Source organism: Anolis sagrei, chromosome 12 (genome assembly GCF_037176765.1).
Source record: "Anolis sagrei isolate rAnoSag1 chromosome 12, rAnoSag1.mat, whole genome shotgun sequence".
NCBI lineage: Eukaryota > Metazoa > Chordata > Lepidosauria > Squamata > Dactyloidae > Anolis > Anolis sagrei.
In genome coordinates this window covers 4,112,670-4,132,940 of record NC_090032.1, presented here as the reverse complement: position 1 = coordinate 4,132,940, position 20,271 = coordinate 4,112,670, and the positions used below count along the sequence as shown (strand labels likewise).

General features: G+C 43.0%; 2 protein-coding genes across 4 annotated transcripts in view; both read left to right on the top strand.

Annotated features, from left to right (window-relative positions):
- Positions 1-5,396, top strand: part of TUFT1 (tuftelin 1) — a 45,219-nt gene extending 39,823 nt beyond the window's left edge. For both annotated transcript variants that reach the window (XM_060758088.2, XM_060758087.2), the window contains exons 10-12: positions 1,450-1,533; positions 2,413-2,513; positions 4,849-5,396. In XM_060758088.2, the coding sequence (XP_060614071.2) occupies positions 1,450-1,533; positions 2,413-2,513; positions 4,849-4,912 (249 nt within the window). In that variant the 3' untranslated portion in view covers positions 4,913-5,396. The remainder of the gene's footprint in view (positions 1-1,449; positions 1,534-2,412; positions 2,514-4,848) is intronic.
- A 2,623-nt stretch (positions 5,397-8,019) lies between these two features.
- Positions 8,020-20,271, top strand: part of SNX27 (sorting nexin 27) — a 40,266-nt gene continuing 28,014 nt past the window's right edge. For both annotated transcript variants that reach the window (XM_067472330.1, XM_067472329.1), the window contains exon 1: positions 8,020-8,519. In XM_067472330.1, the coding sequence (XP_067328431.1) occupies positions 8,116-8,519 (404 nt within the window). In that variant the 5' untranslated portion in view covers positions 8,020-8,115. The remainder of the gene's footprint in view (positions 8,520-20,271) is intronic.

Sequence of the window (20,271 nt, the reverse complement as noted above, 5' to 3'; positions counted from 1 at the left end):
GACTGACATATCTCATACACTGAGGCAAACTAACACTGATGCATTGTCATACTGAGACCTACTAACACACTGAGGCCTACCTCACACTGGTCTTTCTCCCACTGAGGCCTTTTCACATTGAGGGCTCCCTCAGTCTGACGTCTCATATACTGAGGCAAACTAACACTGAGGCCTTGTCATACTGAAGCCTACTAATACAGTGAGGCCTACCTCACATTGAAGCCTTTCTTCCAGAGAGCTTCTCACATGGAGGGCTCTCTCAGACTGACATCTCTCATACACTGAGGCAAACTAGCACTGAGGGCTTGTCATACTGAAGCCTACTAATGCACTGAGGCCTACCTCACACTGAAGCCTTTTCCCAGAGACCTTCTCACATTGAGGGCTCTCTCAGACTGACACCTCTCATACACTGAGGCAAATTAACAGTGAGGCCTTGTCATACTGAGTCCTACTAACACACTGAGGTCTATCTCACACTGAAGCCTTTCTTCCACTGAGGCCTTCTCACATTGAGGGCTTTCTCAGTCTGACATCTCTCATACACTGAGGCAAACTAACACTGAAGCCTTGTCATATTAGCAAGGTCAGGGAGGAACAGGGCTATAACATAATAGGATCCTAGGGTTGGAAGGGACCCCAAGGTCCATCCAGTCCAACCCCCTTCTACCTTGTAGGAAAAGCACAATCAAAGCCCTCCTAACAGATGGCCACTCAACCTCAATGGACATTAGTGGGTTTGTGGATAAATAGGGCTATAGAATAATAGAATGCCAGAGTTGGAAGGGACCCCAAGGGCCACCCAGTCCAATTGTGCAGGAAAAGCACAATCAAAGCCTTCCCAACAGATGGCCACTCAACCTCAATAGACATTAGCGGGTTTGTGGAAGTATAGGGCTATAGAATGATAGAATCCTTGAGTTGGAAGGGACCCCGAAGGCCATCCAGTCCAACCCCTTTCTGCCATGTAGGAAGAGCACAATCAAAGCCCTCCTGACAGATGGCCACTCAACCTCAATAGAAATTAGGTTCTTGGAGAAATAGGGCTATAGAATGATAGAATCCTAGAGTTGGAAAGGGACCCCAAAGGCCATCCAGTCCAACCTCCTTTCTGCCATGTAGGAAGAACACAATCAAAGCAAAGCCCTCCCGACAGATGGCCACTCAATCTCAATAGATATTAACAGGTTTGTGGAAGAATAGAGCTATGGAATGATAGAATCATAGAGTTGGAAGGGGAACCCAAGGGCCACCCAGTCCAACCATGCAGGAAAGGCACAATGGAAGCCCTCCCAACAGTTGGCCACTCAACCTCAATAGACATTAGCAGGTTTGTGGAGAATAATAGAATCCTAGAGTTGGAAGACTCGCAGTAAATATGGTAAACAAATCATCGTAACTCCGAACTTGGCCGTTCCCTTTGAGAACTCTCCGCTCTTTTTTCCGCAGCTTCAGAACTCCAAGACGGTGATTCAGTCCAAAGACTCGATCATTCAGGAGCTCAAAGAGCGGGTGGCTTACTTGGAGGCCGAGGTAAGGCATCGCAATGCCTCAAAAGGAAGGCTGTGCGTATATTATATATACATCTCCATCCTGTATTGATCGGACATTCCCTTTGCTCTGCTGCCCTCTAGTGGCACTTTGTGGTTTTGTTGTTGGTGAAAACAAAGATTAATCTTTGGGTTGTTGTAGGTTTTTCCGGGCTATATGGCCATGTTCTGGAGGCAATTTTTCTCCTGACGTTTCGCCTGCATCTCTGGCAAGCATCCTCAGAGGTAATGAGGTCTGTTGGAAGTAGGAAAAATGGGTTTCTATATCTGTGGAATGACCAGGGTGAGACAAAGGACTTTTGTTTGCTGGGGCTAGCTGTGAATGTTTCAGCTGATCACCTTGATTTGCATTCAATGGCTTGGAAGTGCCTGTGGGGAATCTTTTGTTGAGAGTGATTTTATGTGCCTGTTTGTTTCCCCTCTGTTGGCTACCAGTATTAAAAAACTCAAAAATTACCGCAGTAAAACAACAGAGGGGAAACAAACAGGCACATAAAATCACTCTCAACAAAAGATTCCCCCCAGGCGCTTCCAAGCCATTGAATGCAAATCAAGGTGATCAGCTGAAACATTCACAGCTAGCCCCAGCAAACAAAAGTCCTTTGTCTCACCCTGGTCATTCCACAGATATATAAACCCATTTTTCCTACTTCCAACAGACCTCACTGCCTCTGAGAATGCTTGCCATAGATGCAGGCGAAATGTCAGGAGAAAAATTGCCTCCAGAACATGGCCATATAGCCCGGAAAAACCTACAACAACCCAGTGATTCCGGCCATGAAAGCCTTCGACAATACAAAGATTAATCTTCCTTATTTCCCCCTCTTCTCTGATCTCTTCTCACTTTCTGCCTTTTCAAAAGAACCTGGAGATGCACGACCGCATGGAGCACCTCATCGAGAAGCAAACCAACCCCGGGACCCTTAGCACCAAGTCCCGGTCGAAATCAGAGTATGCCAGCAGGTGAGCGGATGGCCAAGCAACAAAAGGGGATATAATAATAATAATAATAATAATAATAATAATAATAATAATAACAACAATAACAACAACAAAACAACAATATAATAATATATAATAATAATAACAATATAATAACAATATAATAATAATAATAATAATAATAATAATAATAATAATAATAATAATAATGGCACAATTCAGTAAAGGTGGTCCCAGTGGTGATCGGCACACTGGGTGCAGTGCCTAAAGACCTTGGCCTGCACTTAAACACAATCAGCTCTGACAAAACGACCATCTATACCTGCTGCAAAAGGCCACCTTACTGGGATCTGCACGCATCATTCGCCAATACATCACACAGTCCTAGACACTTGGGAAATGTCTGACGTGTGATCCAATCCAACAGCCAGCAGAGTGTCTGCTGTGGACTCATCTTGTTGTGTTTCAAATAATAATAATAATCTATATAAATAAAAATGTCATGTTTGTTTGTGGGATGAACAGAACTCAAAAACCACTGGACGTATTGACACCAAATTTGGGCACAAGACACCTAACAACCCAATGTATGTCCTTCACTAAAAAAAAATGATTTTGTCATTTGACAGTTGGAGTTGCTGGGATTTATAGTTCAGCTATAATCAAAGAACATTCTAAACTCCACCAGTGATGGAATTGAACCACACTTGGCACACAGAACTCCCATGACCAACAGAAAATACTGGAAGGATTTGGTGGGCAGTGTCCTTTGGTTTTGGAGTTGTAGTTCACATACATCCAGATATCACTGTGGACTCAAACAAGGATGGATCTGGACCAAACTCTATACAAATACTCAATCTGCCCAAATGTGAACACTGGTGGAATTTGGGGAAAATAGAATCTTGACATTTGGGAGTTGTAGTTGCTGGGATTTATAGTTCACCTACAAGCAAAGAGCATTCTGAACCCCAGCGACGATAGAATTGGGCCAAACCTCCCGCACAGGAACCCCCATATGGGCCACAGCAACGCATGGCAGGGGATGGCTAGTAATAATAATAATCTTACAGCTCATATTCTGTTAACCAATTGTCTATTTTAATAATAATAATCATCATCATCATCACCATCTTACAGCTCATGTTCTGTTAACCAATTGTCTGTTTTAATAATAATAATAATAATAATAATAATCTATATCAATAAAAATGTAATGTTCGTTTGTGGGATTACCATAACTCAAAAACCGCTGGACGAATTGACACCAAATTTGGACAGAACACACCTAACAGGCCAGCGAGTGACCATCACTCATTAAAGCACAGCAGAAGAGACTTAAAAAGCCAAAAAACAAAAAAGTACATTTACAACACATGTGCAAATCCACATATACATATGCAAACACGCATATATACACATATACACAGATATATACACAGAACACATATACACAGACTGGGCCACAGCACCACATGGCAGGGGATGGCTAGTGTATATATATATATGATATCATATTATATATTATAAGTATATTATATTATTATATATTTTATATTACATTATTAGGAGCCCTTGGTGGCACAGTGTGTTAAACCACTGAGCTGCTAAACTTGCTAACCAAAAGGTCACAGATTTGAATCCGGGGAGCGGCATGAGCTCCTGCTGTTAGCCCCAGCTCCCGCCAAACTAGCAGTTCGACAACATGCAGATGTGAGCAGATCGATAGGTGGGAAAGTAAGGGTGCTCCAATTATTAGGAGCCCTTGGTGGCACAGTGGGTTAAACCGCTGAGCTGCTAAACTTGCTAACCAAAAGGTCACAGATTTGAATCCGGGGAGCGGCATGAGCTCCTGCTGTTAGCCCCAGCTCCTGCCAAACTAGCAGTGTGCAGAAAACATGCAGATGTGAGTAGATCGATAGTTACTGCTCCAGTGGGAAGGTAAGGGTGCGTCATGCAGTCATGCTGGCCACATGACTTTGGAAGTGTCTATGGACAACGCCGGCTCTTTGGCTTAGAAATGGAGATGAGCCCCAACCCCCAGAGTCGGGCACAACCTTTACCTTTTACCTTTACAAAACAGAGGCTTGGATTTAAGAGAAACTGTAATAAGTTTATTAAAGTATGGAAGCTTAATGGTTTCAGTGTTTCCTAACTCCTAGAGGTACATTTCTTCAGTGGTTACATTTATAGTCTTTCATAAAACAACTCTTAAGGAGACTGTTCTTTCCGCTAGATAGGTTTTAAACTCATTTCCTTCAAAATGTGTTTCTTTCCTTAACAGATCACTCCAGGTACTAGCCTATTCTTTCCCTCGGTTATATTATTAACCTCCCGCTCTCCCTTGTTCTTTCAGCAAGAGGTTCGCCAAGCCCGTGAGCCCCAAGCCGTTGCCGCTCATCCGCCTGGTGGAAACCTGAACCTTGGAAAGGAAGAGGAACCCACTCCGAGCTTCTCGGGAGCCCGTGCCGCCAGCCGCTTTGCCCTGCCGCTTCTCGAACCCGCAGCCGCCGGGGGAAACGTCGGCACCCCTCCGAATGTGGCCGAGGCCCCTTTTCCCCAGGATCTAGGAATGCACAAGGGACAGTCGAAATCCACTATTCATTATGGATTTTTTTTTTTGCCGTGTCAGGAGCGACCTGAGAAACTGCAAGTCGCTTCTGGTGTGAGAGATTTGGCCGTCTTCATTATGGATGCATTGTTGAAAGCCTCCCTTTTGCGCCCTTCCAAAGAAGGTCAGACGTAAACAGACCTAGGTTTCCTTGCTTCGAACCCAATCAAGAGGGGAAAATATTATTTTTCAATAGGGCCACATTTAATAAAATCTGATGTGCCTATTGTGTAACTTAGCATAATGTGTGCGTGTGTGTATATATAAATAAATGCTCAATTGTGTTTAAAGTATGTCTGATTGAGTCTGGACTGCTCTTCTTCTATAACTATAGAGATACGGGTTTGAATTCCCTGCTCAGTGTGGATTCGAATGACCCTTCATCACAGCCATCTTAAACTACTTGTGGGACTTGAGAGGTTGGGAGTTGTAGTTCACCTACATCCAGAGAGCGCGGTGAACCCCACCAATAATGGATCCTGACTGAGCTTGTTACACAGACGCAACAAGGCCAACAGAACATACTGCAAGGGTTTGGGGAGGGGATTGACCTTGGACGATGGGAGTTGTTGTCCTCCCACTTCCAAAGAACCCTATGAACTGGTGGAGCTTTGATCCAGGAGGGTGGGAGTTGTAGTCCACCCCCATCCCAATGGCGCAGCTGGCTGAGTGTCAGCTGCATTAAGATCACTCTGACCAAAAGGTCATGAGTTCGAAGCCAGCCCGGGTTGGAGTGGGTTTCCAACCAATTGTGTGTAGCCTGTTGTCGACCTTTGCAACCCAAAAGACAGTTGCATCTGTCAAGTAGGAAAATTAGGTACCACCTTAACGTGTGGGGAGGCTAAATTAACTGATTTATGAGGCCATAAAGAAGACTCCAGTAAAGCATTCCAGCGGGGAAGCATGTGGGGAATGCGGAAGTGCTTCATTAGCGTCGCAGATGGACAATGAAAGCGACAGAAAAGTTAAATAGCCTCTGTGTATGTCTGTATATGTTTGTATGTCAAAAATTGGCATTGAATGTTTGCCATATATGTGTACACTGTAATCCGCCCTGAGTCCCCTGCGGGGAGAGAAGGTTGGAATATACAAGCTGTAAATAATAATAATAATATTTCTAATGGGACTAGAGGACTATTAATGCTTATCACTGCAAAATATCTAAGCCTACAATTCCTACAATAAAAGGTGTATATGTAAATTTATTTCTGTATATATGCGTGTGAACGTATACATCTTTGTGTGTGGATATATATATGTGTGTGTGTGAATACATGTGTATGTGCATAGGTATGTGTGTATGTGTTTTTCTATATGTGTATGTGTACATTTGTGTTTGTGCATAGATACGTGTATATGCAATGCATATATTTCTATGAGTGTGTATAGGTATGTGTATATACACATATGTGTGTATATATTTATTTCTATATATGTGTATGTATACATTGGTACGTACATGGTTGTGTGTGTATGTATGTATATTTCTATATGTGTGGATATGCATACATGTGCATGTTTATGTGTGTGTGTATCTATATGTGTGTATGTATATATTAGTATGTACATAGTTGAGTGCGTATATATGTGTGCATATTTCTATATATGTGGGCATGTATACATTTGTATAGGGGTATATTTCTATATGTGCGTATATATATATACATGTGTATGTACATACTTATGTGTGTATATATGTATATTTCTATATGTGGGTATGTGTACATGTGTATGTGTATAGGTGTGTGCATTTCTATATGTGTGGGCATGTATAAATTTGTATGTACATAGATGTGTATACACACACACACATATATGTGTATATGCATATTTCTATATGTGTGTATGCACTAGTATGTGAATATATATACACATACATGTATATGTGTATATGTCTATTTTTGTGTGTGTATGCATACATTTGTGTGTGTGCAAAGATGTATATATACACACACACTGTATTGTTATGTACACACTGGTATGTGCATATACATATACATACATGTATATGTGTATATGCATATTTATTTCTGTGTGTGTATGCATACATTTGTGTGTGTGTGCAAAGATATGTGTATATGTGTGTGTGTGTATACACACACCCCTCTGTGTATTGGTATGTATGCACTGGTATTTGTATATACATATACATGCATGTGTATATGTATATTTTGTGTGTGTGTGTGTGTATGTGTGTGTATATATTTGTGTGTATGTGTGTGTATATATGTGTGTGTGTATAGTTATGTGTCTGTATATGTGTGTATAGCTATGTGTCTGTATATGTGTGTGTACATATATGTGTGTGTTTAGCTATGTGTCTGTATATGTGTGTGTACATGTGTGTCTATGTGTGTGTATGTGGTTGTTTAGCTATGTGTGTGTATATGTGTGTGTACATACATGTGTGTCTGTGTGTGTATGTGTGTGTTTAGCTATGTGTGTGTATGTGTCTATATATATGTGTGCTTGTGTGTGTATAGCTATGTGTGTGTATATGTGTGTGTACATATGTGTGTGTATATGTGTGTGTTTAGCTATGTGTGTGTATATGTGTGTGTATATATATGTGTGTGTATCTATTCTATCTATTCATTCTATCTATTCTATTCTATCTTATCTATTCTATCTATCTAATCTATTCTATCTATCTATACACACACACACACCCCCCTCTGTGTATTGGTATGTGCATCCCTACAGCAATCCTCTCTGCTTCCTCCTCTGCGCGCCCGTGGCCTTCTGGGAAACGTAGTCCAGCTTTCCCCACCTTGGCTCCTCCTCCTCCTCCGCGGTGCCTTAGTGCGCATGCTTGAGTGAGGAAATCCGCTTGCGCATGCGCCGTCTCCTCCAGTTGGAGGAGGAGGGGGGAGCAGTACGGAAGCCGGCGAGGGCGGTGAAGGGAGAGCGGGAGGGGGGGCGTGGCCGGTCGCGTGACGGCGCGAGAGCGAGGGCGCCTATCGGGTCCGCGGCGGCGTTGAGGGCTGCTTCTCCTCACTCACTCGCGCCAAGATGGCGGACGAGGCGGGCGAAGGGCTGCCGCGCTCCGTGCTGCCGGGCCCTCTGAGGGGAGGAAGCGGGGGAGGAGGAGGCGGAGGAGGAGGAGGCTCGGTCTCGTCGTCGTCCTCCTCCTCGGCGGCCCTGGCCCCGGCTGCGGCTCCCTCGTCCTCGTCCTCGGTGCCTGCTCCTCCTTCGTCGGGCCTATCTGGGCCTCCTCCTGCGGGGCCTCGCGTGGTGCGGATCGTGAAGTCGGAGTCTGGCTACGGGTTCAACGTGCGCGGGCAGGTCAGCGAGGGCGGGCAGCTGCGCAGCATCCACGGAGAGCTCTACGCGCCCCTCCAGCACGTCAGCGCCGTCCTGGGAGGAGGCGCCGCAGAGAGGGCCGGAGTCCGCAAGGGGGACCGCATCCTCGAGGTGTGAGTGGCCCAGCATGGGAGGGAGCCAGAGGGAGGCCTGGCATTATTATTATTATTTTTCAGGGAAGGCTAGACGGGAAGATTGGGGACTTCCAAGGGAAAGGCCTTCCTGAGGCAATGTGTGTGTGTTTTTGTGTATTTGTGTGTGTGTATGTACACATCCTCGAGGTGTGAGTGGCCCAGCATGGGAGCCAGGGAGGGAGGGAGGCCTGGCCTTACTATCATCATTATTATCATTATTATTAGGTTCTTGTGGAGTTTTTTCGGGCTATAAGGCCATGTCCTAGAAGCATTCTCTCCTGACATTTCGCCTGCATCTATGGCAAGCATCCTCAGAGGGAGTGAGGTGATGCTTGCCATAGATGCAGGCGAAACGTCAGGAGAGAATGCCTCTAGACCATGGCCATATAGCCCGAAAAAACCCCACAAGAACCTAGTGATTCCAGCCATGAAAGCCTTCGACAATACATTATTATTATGATTATGATTATTATTATTCAGGGAAGGCTAGGGGAGAAGATTGGGGACTTCCAAGGGAAAGGCCTTCCTGAGGCAATGTGTGTGTGTTTTTGTGTATTTGTGTGTGTGTGTGTGTGTATACATCCTCGAGGTGTGAGTGGCCCGGGCAGGGGAGAGAACCAGAGGGAAGCCTGGCCTTACCATCATCATTATTACTATTCAGGGAGGGCTAGGGGAGAAGATTGGGGACTTCCAAGGGAAAGGCCTTCCTGAGGCAATGTGTGTGTGTGTGTGCTCTATTTGTATATTTATATGTTGTGTGTTTTTGTGTATTTGTGTGTGTGTGTGTGTGTGTGTGTGTGTGTGTATATACATATATAATATACATATATTTATATATATTTATATATAATATATATTTATTTCTATATACATATATATGTATGTTCCCATGTATGCATTTGTATGTGCATAGCTGTGTTTTATCCGCTTGTGTATGTGCATAGGTATCTATCTATGTGTGTCTGTGTGTATGTATACATTTGGATGGGCATAGGTGTGTATATGTTTTCTATATATGTGCATGTTTACATGTTCATAGGTATGTGTGTATGTATACATTTGGATGTCCATAGGTGTGTGTATATAGTGTGTTTATTTCTATATGTGTGTGTACGTATATACATACACACACACACACATATATATATGTGTGTGTGTGTTTATGTATATTCCCATGTATGCATTTGTATGTGCATAGCTGTGTTTTATCCGCTTGTGTATGTGCATAGGTATCTATGTGTGTCTGTGTGTATGTATACATTTGGATGGGCATAGGTGTGTGTATGTCTTCTATATATGTGCATGTTTATGTACATTTGTGTATGTTCATAAGTATGTGTGTATATATACATTTGGATGTGCATAGGTGTGTGTATATACATGTCTGTATATATTTATTTCTATATGTGTTTGCATACATTTGGATGTTTATAAGTGTGCGTTTATTTCTATATATATGTCTGTATACGTATATGTGTATACATCTATAAAATATGTATATGTATATTTTATATATATGTATATACATTTATATGTCTATAGGTATGTGTATATATATGTGTGTCTGTATATATTTATTTCCATATGTGTTTCTATGTATACACTTGGATGTGCACTTGTGTGTGTGTATAGGTATATGTATATACATATATAAAATGTGCATATTTATATTTCTATATATATATGTATATACATTTGTATGTTCATAGATGTGTATATATAGGTGCATGTATATTTATTTCTATATGTGTTTCTATGTATACACCTGGATGTGCATTAGTGTGTGTATGTGTGTATATAGGTATATGTATATACATATATAAAATGTGCATATGTATATTTCTATATATATGTATATACATTTGTATGTTCATAGATGTGTATATATATGTGTGTATATTTCTATATGTATTTGTATGTGCATAGGTGTGTGTATGTATATATAGATATTTCTGTGTGTGTGTGTAGATATGTGCATATACATATATATATATATATATATATATATATATATATAATGTGTATTTTTATATTTCTATATGTGTGTGTATACTTTTGCATGTGCCCAGGCATGTGTGTGTATTGATTTTTATATGTGTGTATGTGCATAGGTGTGTGTGTGTATTGCATTTGTGCGGTGTGAGGCAATGCTGAAGCTATTCAGGCAAGGAAGTAAAAGGATATTATTATTATTATTATTATTGTGTTGTCAGAGGCTTTCGTGTCCGGAATGACTGGGTTGCTGTGAGTTTTCCGGGCTGTCTGGCCATGTTCCAGAAGCATTCTCTCCTGACCTTTCTCCCCCATCTATGGCAGGCATCCTCAGAGGTTGTGAAGTCTGTTGGAAACTAGGCAAATGGGGTTTATAATCTGTATAATGTCCAGGGTGGGAGAAAGAACTCTTGTCTGTTGGAGACAAGTGTGAATGTTGCAGTTGACCAGCTTGATTAGCGTTGAATAGCCTTGCAGCTTCAAAGCATGTTGAGCATCTCTTCTCTGAAACACTTGGGACTGGAAAGTGTTTGGGAATGTTTGCAAGTGCTTATTGAGAAATACACCCAGCCTGATGGTCGTGTTTACGCAATATTTTTGAATAGGTTTGTGTGTGAAACAAAGTTTGGGTCAGGCCAGAAAGCAAAGGGGCTGCTTTCCCAGCCATCTTTTGGAGTATTTCAGATTTTGGAATTCTTGCTTGTATATATGTGTATGTGTGTATATCTATATCTATGTATCTCAAATGCAAGATTTTGGAGGGTGTACTTCAGACACTTTTTTGTTTTGCAATATTTTGTTCGTGAAGCAAAGCATGTATATCACCAGTCATGTGGTCTATTTCCGATTTGCGTATGTTTTGGATTTCGGAGTGTTTGCATATACCTAATGAGATCTCAAGATGTGCGACCGAAACAAGATCAGCGTGGATTGGATGCGTTCAGTGTGGTTGTGCTCCTAAGCTACATTCAGCCTTAAGTGCGTAAATGTGTATATGAGACATTTGGGTGGATCCTCTGAAAAGTTTTGGCCCAACTGTGGGTTTTGGTTTGTCTTGCAGATGGAATGTTCTTTGCTAACTTTGAGACACACACCTCCCTAGCACAGAATTATACTGTTCAATACTGCATAATGAACCTTTTTGGGGTCCTTTGGTCCTTTGTTTACAACTATTTGTGGTCTTTCTGGACCCTTGCTGTGGATTTGTAGCCAGTGGTTTAAGGACCACTAACCAGACCTTTTAAGAATCATAGAATTATTATTATTATTATTATTATTATTATTATTATTTAGAGCTTTTATAACCCGGTCTTCTCGACCTCCGAAGAGGGACTCAGGCCGGCTAACAGCAGAAAATTCAACACAAATATAGTAAACATAATAGCATCATAATACATCAATACATTAAAATACAGATCATACGATATCACACAATTACAAAAGCCAGGTCGTCGGAATAAAATCACAAATTAATCACCATCCGCCGGTGTGGGCAGCCGTTATTGACTCGATCATCATTCTGCAAATGCTATATTCCAAAACCAGGTTTTTACCATCTTTCTGAAAGTCAGAAGGGAAGAGGCAGATCTAATCTCCAACGGGAGAGAGTTCCAGAGCCGAGGGGCCACCACCGAGAAGGCCCTGTCAGAAGGTACCACATGGACCATCCAGTCCAACCCCCTTGCCAGCACAATCCAAGCACTCCAAGGAAGGAGCTTCCACCAGATCCCGAGGCAGAGAGTTCCACTGCTGAACAGCTCTTCTTACAGGTCTTCCTAAACTTGAGGTGGAATCTCTTTTCCATTGAGTCCTAGACACCAGGGCAGCAGAAAACAAGCCTGCTCCCTCTTCCTTATGTCATCCTTTCTAATATTTCAGCATGGCTCTCGACCTTCTCTTCTGAAGCTAAACAGACCCAGCTCTTTAAGCCACTCCTCAGAGGTATTCATGGTCTCCAGACTACTGATCATTTTAGTTCAGGAAAGAATCCTTCAATCTGGAAAACACACAACAACAACAACAGTAATAATAAACTTTATTTCTACCCGCCACCATCTCCCCAATGGGGATTCGGTGCGGCTTACATGGGGCCAAGCCCGGAAAACACAACACAGCAATAAAATCAAAACATATACAACAACCCAATAATGATGTTTGTATTTATATTCCACTTCTTCTCTCCCAGAGAAGACTCAAAGGTTTTAATGTACATACACAGTGTGTACATTAAAACCCAAAGCACACAGGCATTAGAGTAGAATTAAACACATATTTATTTATTTATTTATTGTGCCAGGAGCAAACCAAACAGTTGTATTTTTTAACAAACAAACAAACAAAACACAAAGTTTGAAAGCTTGGTAGTTGATTAAATGTCCTCTGACCAGTATCTGGCCACTTGGAGTGCCTCTGGTGTTGCCGCAAGAAGGTCCTCCCTTGTGCATGTGGCAGGGCGCAGGTTGCATTGCAGCAGGTGGTCAGTGGTTTGCTCTTCTCCACACTCGCATGTCGAGGATTCCACTCTGTGGCCCTGTTTCCTAAGGTTGGCTCTGCATCTCGTGGTGCCAGAACGCAGTCTGTTCAGCGCCTTCCAAGTCGCCCAGTCTTCTGTGTGCCCAGGGAGGAGTCTCTCATCTGGTATCTCCCACTGATTGAGGTTCTGGGTTTGAGCCTGCCACTTTTGGACTCTCACTTGCTGAGGTGTTCCAGCGAGTGTCTCTGTAGATCTTAGAAACCTATTTCTTGATTTAAGTTGTTGATGTAATGGCCGATACCCAAACAGGGGATGAGCTGGAGATGTCTCTGCCTTGGTCCTTTCACTATTGGCTGCTACTTCCCGGCTGATGTCAGGTGGTGCGATATCGGCTAGACAGTGTAATTTCTCCAGTGGTGTAGGGCGCAGAAACCCCGTGATAATGCAGCATGTCTCATTAAGAGCCACATCCACTGTTTCACGTGGTGAGATGTGTTCCACACTGGGCATGCGTACTCAGCAGCAGAGTAGCATAGCGCAAGGGCAGATGTCTTCACTGTGTCTGGTTGTGATCCTCAGGTTGTGCCAGTCAGCTTTCGTATGATATTGTTTCTAGCGCCCACCTTTTGCTTGATATTCAGGCAGTGCTTCTTGTAGGTCAGAGCATGGTCCAGAGTGACTCCCAGGGATTTGGGTGCGTTGCAATGCTCCAGTGGGATTCCTTCCCAGGTGATCCTCAGAGCTCGGGATGCTTCTCTGTTTTTAAGGTGAAAAGCACATGTCTGTGTTTTAGATGGGTTAGGGATCAGCTGGTTTTCCCTGTAATAGGCAATAAGAGCACCTAGAGCTTCGGAGAGCTTCTGTTCTAACATTTCAAAGCTCCCTGCTTGAGCGGTGATGGCACGATCATCAGCATAGATGAAACTCTCTGTCCCTTCTGGCAGTGGCTGGTCATTTGTGTAGATGTTGAACATGGATGGAGCAAGCACGCTCCCCTGAGGCAGGCCGTTCTTCTGTTTCTGCCATCTGCTTCTCTGTCACTGGAACTCAACAAAAAAAGCTCCTGTTTTGTAGAGGTTTCCTATGAGGCGGGTGAGGTGGGCGTCCTTTGTCATATTACACATTTTTCTCAGGAGGGGGAGGTGGTTTCATACTTGTGAAATCCCTTCCATGTTGATCCGAAACCTTATCTCCCTTGCCTCTCCCTACCAGCATGCGCCAGCTTAGGATTTACTAAAATATGTGCAGGAATTTTGCAAGATTAATTCATGAGGGCCCTTCAAACTCATCCTAATCCTGAACACCGTATCCTGCTCAAAATTCAAGCTCGTTTTAAAAGAGACGTGGCACCGAAGAGCCACAATGTATACCCTTTATTGAAACAGGAAGTACCTTCTGATCACTTCCTGTTGTCGAAAGAGGACCAGGACAGTCTACAGATGGAATGAAAACACCTCTTGTCCCTTATAGAGCACACACACACACACACACTCATATCTGTAGAAATAAAAATGTAATGTTCGTTTGTGGGATTAACAGAACTCAAAAATCACTGGAGGAATTGACATGAAATTTGGACACTACACCCCTAACAGACCAACATTTGGAAACACACACACACACACACATCTATATAAATAAAAATGTAATGTTCTTTTGTGGATTAACAGAACTCAAAAGACACGGGGGGAATTGGCACCAAATTTGGACACAAGATACCTAACAACCCAATGTATGTTCTTCACTCATAAAACACTGAAAAACACAGCAGAAGGGACTAAAAAAGCTACAAAACAAAAAAAAATACATTGCAAAACATGCACAAAATTATATATATACACAAACACACATATATATGCATATACACACACAAAACACGTACACAGAAAGGAGGAAGGAGAGATGGGTAGAGAAGGAAGGAAGGAGGGAAAGAAAGGTAGAGAGGAAGGAAAGAAAGAGGGAAGGAGAGAAGGAAAGAAAGAAGGGCAAAGAAGAAAGGAGGGAAAGAAGGATGGAAGAAGGAAAGAAAGAAAAGTAGAGAAGGAAGGAAAGAAACAAAGGTAGAAGGTAGGAAAGAAAAAGGGAAGGAGAAAAGGAAAGAAGGGCAAGGAAGGAGGGAGGGAAGGAGAGAAAGAAGGAAAGAAAGGTAGAGAAGGAAGGAAAGAAAGAGGGAAGGAGAGAAGGGAAGAAAGAAGGGCAAAGAAGGAAGGAAAGAAAGAGGGAAGGAGAAGGAAAGAAAGAAGGGTAAGAAGGAAGGAGGGAGAGAAAGAAGGAGGGAAGGAGAGAAAGAAGGAAAGAAAGAAAGGTAGAGAAGGAAGGAAAGAAAGAGGGAAGAAGACAAGGAAAGATGGAAGGAAGGAGGGAAGGAGAGATAGGAAAGAAAGCAAGGTAGAGAAGGAAGGAAAGAAAGAGGGAAGGAGAGAAGGAAGGAAAGAAGGGCAAAGAAGGAAGGAGGGAAAGATGGAGGGAAGGAGAGAAAGAAAGAAAGAAAGAAGGAGGGAAGGAGATAAAGAAGGAAGGGTAGAGAAGGAAGGAAGGAGAGGAGGGGAGTAAGAGGGAAATAAGTAGAGAAGGAAAGAAAGAAAGGTAAAGAAGGAAGGAGAGAAAGAGGGAAAGAAGGGTAGAGAAGGAAGGAAGGAGGGGGATAATGAAATAAAAAAGTGAAAGAGGGAAGGAAGGAGACAAGGAAAGAAAAAGGGAGGGAAGGAAGGAGAGAAAGAAAGAGAGAGGGAAGGTTGGCCACAGCAACGCGTGGCGGGTACAGCTAGTATCTATATAAATAAAAATGTAATGTTCATTTGTGGGATTAACAGAACTCAAAAACCACTGGACGAATTGACGTGAAATTTGGACGCAAGACACCTATCATGCCAACGAGTGACCATCACTCATAAAACACAGTGGAAGGGACTGTTGTATTTCGGTGTCGATGTTAACATCTGTAGACAGTCCACGTTTCGCAGGCGTATAGCAGGGTTGGAAGGTGAACAGCTTTATACACAAACACTTTGGTATCCCTGTGGATGTCCCAGTCCTCAAACACTCTCTGCTTCATTTGGAAAAATGCTGCACTCGCAGAGCTCAGGCGGTGTTGTATTTTGGTGTCGATGTTGACTTTGGTGGAGAGATGGCTGCCAAGGGAGCGGAAATGGTCAACATTTTCTAATGTTACACCATTAAGCTGTATCTCTGGCATTGGAGAGGGATTGGCCAGTGACTGCTGGAAGAGGAATTTGGTTTTCTCGATGTTTATGTTATTGTTTATTGCTTATTGTGTATTTTTTGTTTTTGAGTTTTATTTTAACTGTTCTGTATTGATTATTTGTTATCGCTTTTGTTTATTGATGTGCCGTGGGCTTGGCCTCATGTAAGCCGCACCAAGTCCGTTTGGGAGATGGTAGCGGGGTACAAATAAAGTTTTATTATTATGGGTTGTTGTAGGTTTTTTCGGGCTAAATGGCCATGTTCTAAAGGCATTTTCTCCTGACGTTTCGCCTGCATCTATGGCAAGCATCCTCAGAGGTACTGTGATCAGTTGAAACATTCCCACCTAGCTCCAATAGACAAGAGTCCTTTGTCCCACCCTGGTCATTCCACAGATATATAAACACTTTTTCCTAGTCCTAACAGACCTCACTACCTCTGAGGATGCTTGCCATAGATGCAGGCGAAACGTCAGGAGAAAATGCCTTTAGAACATGGCCATATAGCCCGAAAAAACCTACAACAACCCAGTGATTCCGGCCATGAAAGCCTTCATAGAATCAAAGAGTTGGAAGAGACCTCATGGGCCATCCAGTCCAACCCCATTCTGCCAAGAAGCAGGAATATTGCATTCAAAGCACCCCTGACAGATGACCATCCAGCCTCTGTTTAAAAGCTTCTAAAGAAGGAGCCTCCACCACACTCCGGGGCAGAGAGTTCCACTGCTGAACGGCTCTCACAGTCAGAAAGTTCTTCCTCATGTTCAGATGGAATCTCCTCTCTTGTAGTTTGAAGCCATTGTTCCGCGTCCTAGTCTTCAAGGAAGCAGAAAACAAGCTTGCTCCCTCCTCCTCCCTGTGGCTTCCTCTCACATATTTATATATGGCTATCATATCTCCTCTCAGCCTTCTCTTCTTCAGGCTAAACATGCCCAGCTCCTTAAGCCGCTCCTCATAGGGCTTGTTCTCCAGACCTCATAGGGCTTGTTCTCCTCCCTCCTCCCTGTGGCTTCCTCTCACATATTTATACATTGCTATCATATCTCCTCTCAGCCTTCTCTTCTTCAGGCTAAACATGCCCAGCTCCTTAAGCCGCTCCTCATAGGGCTTGTTCTCCAGACCCCTGATCTGCTCCCTCCTCCCTGTGACTTCCTCTCACATATTTATACATGGCTATCATCATATCTCCTCTTGGCCTTCTCTTCTTCAGGCTAAACATGCCCAGCTCTTTAAGCCACTCCTCATAGGGCTTGTTCTCCAGACCCTTGATCATTTTAGTCGCCCTCCTCTGGACACATTCCAGTTTGTCAATATCTCTCTTGAATTGTGGTGCCCAGAATTGGACACAATATTCCAGGTGTGGTCTAACCAAGGCAGAATAGAGGGGTAGCATTACTTCCCTAGATCTAGACACTATGCTCCTATTGATGCAATACTTCGACAATACTTTTATTATTATATTATTATTAATGAGAAACTGAGCTTCTCGTATGCTTCTGTGAAGGTGTTTAGAGTGGCTTGTAGATCTTCTGAATGCGCACAGACGACATTGTCATCAGCATATTGGAGTTCTATAACAGATGACTGGACTTAATGTCAAGGGGAAACATTTGTACCTAGCAGAACGGAAAAATCACGTGCCTCCGTTTTAGTTGGAAAATACTTCTTTTCGATGGAAAATGGAACCAGCAGACTTTCCCGTTCAGCAATGAAACAGATGCAGGGGTCATTTTCTATCTCCCTGGGAGCTGATTCATTCTTCCACCCAGGAATTGTGCGCCGTTGTGTATCTGTGTATATATTTCCATGTAAGAACGGGAAGAAATACCCGTTGCTGCTGGAGGGTGCTGGGTTTGCAAAACACGGCGCAAACACCGTGCAGTTGACCCCAATTGGGAAGCCGACCTTTGTCCCCAGGAGTGAGATAAGAACCGTCTCAGGCTCTTCTTGCCTGATCCCAATCTAAACACCCCTGGGGTCTGTTTTTCCGGACGCACAGGACGGGTCCTATTATAGCCCGATGCAAAAGCTTTTCCTTTAAGGGGTGAAAAAAATAACTTCTTTTTCAGCGGTGGAGAGTGTCCAATTTGCTTTTTATTTATGGTGTTTATGGTGGTTTCGTATTATAGACATTACCCAATCGTTGTGTTATTTATGGTGTTTACAAAAGTATAGCGGTGGTTTAGATGATAGATATTACGGGATCTGTCTCGAGAGCGGCTCTTAGAGAAAAAGAAAGACAAGGCTTGTTTTTTTTCTCCGGAGATGGGAAAGTGGGCCACTCCACCCCGAAGTTCCTGCCTAGAGAGGGATGCTTTCCCATTTATTTACTTATTTATTTACCTTACTTATATACCGCTGTTCTCAGCCCGAAGGCAACTCACAGCGATTCACAACAAATACGAACAGCAAAAATTCAGCGCTACAGTATAGAAACAGTTAACAACCTAACACATTACACAATTAATAAACAGTTACTACAATACCCATTCACTGTCGTCTCATCATCAAAAACATGTTCCAGATTCGTCATCCATTGTTCCATTCCAGTGTTCATTAACCAATCATTGCACTAATTATTCGAACGCCTGCTCAAACAGCCAGGTCTTCACCTTTTTGTGGAATACCATTGTTGCTAGTCTAATGTCCGTAGGAAGGGCGTTCCACAGCCGAGGAGCCACCACCGAGAAGGCCCTATCTCTCGTCCCCGCCAGCCGAGCTTGAGAAGCAGGCGGGATCGAGAGCAGGGTCTCCCCGGAAGATCTCAAAGTCCTGGTGGGTTCATAGGCAGAGATGCGGTCGGGTAGGTAGCTTGGGCCGGAACCGTTTAGGGCTTTAAAGACCAACGCCAGCACTTTGAATTCAGCCCGGTAGCAGATCGGTAGCCAGTGGAGTTGGCGCAACAGGGCGGTTGTATGCTCCCTGCGCCCCGCTCCTGTTAAAATCATGGCTGCCGAGCGTTGGACTAGTTGGAGCTTCTGAGCAGTCTTCAAAGGCAACCCCACGTAGAGAGCGTTGCAGTAGTCTAGTCGGGATGTAACCAGAGCGTGGACTACCGTGGCCAAGTCAGACTTCCCAAGGTACGGGCGCAGCTGGCGCACAAGCTTTAGCTGTGCAAATGCTCCCCTGGTCACCGCCAAAACCTGGGGTTCCAGGCTCAGCGATGAGTCCAGGGTCACACCCAAGCTGCGAACCTGCGCCTTCAGGGGGAGTCCCATGCCAAGCTAACACACAAAGCAATGCAGATTAAGACCTGATTAAGTTTTGCATATATTTTTTTGGTGACGAATGGTGTGTATAAGCCTTCATAATAATAATAATAATAATAATAATAATAATAATAATAATAATAAACTTTATTTCTACCCCACCACCACAGCTTACATGGGACCAAGCCCGGACAACATAGAATCATAGAATCAAAGAGTTGGAAGAGACCTCCTGGGCCATCCAGTCCAACCCCTTTCTGCCAAGAAGCAGGAATATTGCATTCAAATCACCCCTGACAGATGGCCATCCAGCCTCTGCTTAAAAGCTTCCAAAGAAGGAGCCTCCACCACACTCCGGGGCAGAGAGTTCCACTGCTGAACGGCTCTCACAGTCAGGAAGTTCTTCCTCATAATACATAATACAGCAAAATCAAAGCATATACATCAGACGACAACAACATTATCAAAATGACATTAACATAATAATAATAAAATATTAACAATAATAATAATAATAAAAAAATAACAGTAAAAATAAAATAAAATAAAAAGTAGAGATTGTGTCTATTGGTATTTTATTTTAATTTTATTATTACTGTTAATATTTTATGACAATGGGCGGGCCACATATAATACATACATATAATACATATAATATCATAGGACTCCTGCAGCTTACATGGGCAACACAATAGAGCAATAATATCAAAACATATACATCAGACAACAACAACATTATCAAAATGACATTAACATAATAATAATAATAATATATTAACAGTAATAATAAAATAAAAATAAAATACCAATAGACACAATCACAGTAGAGATGACAATGGGCAGGCCACATATAA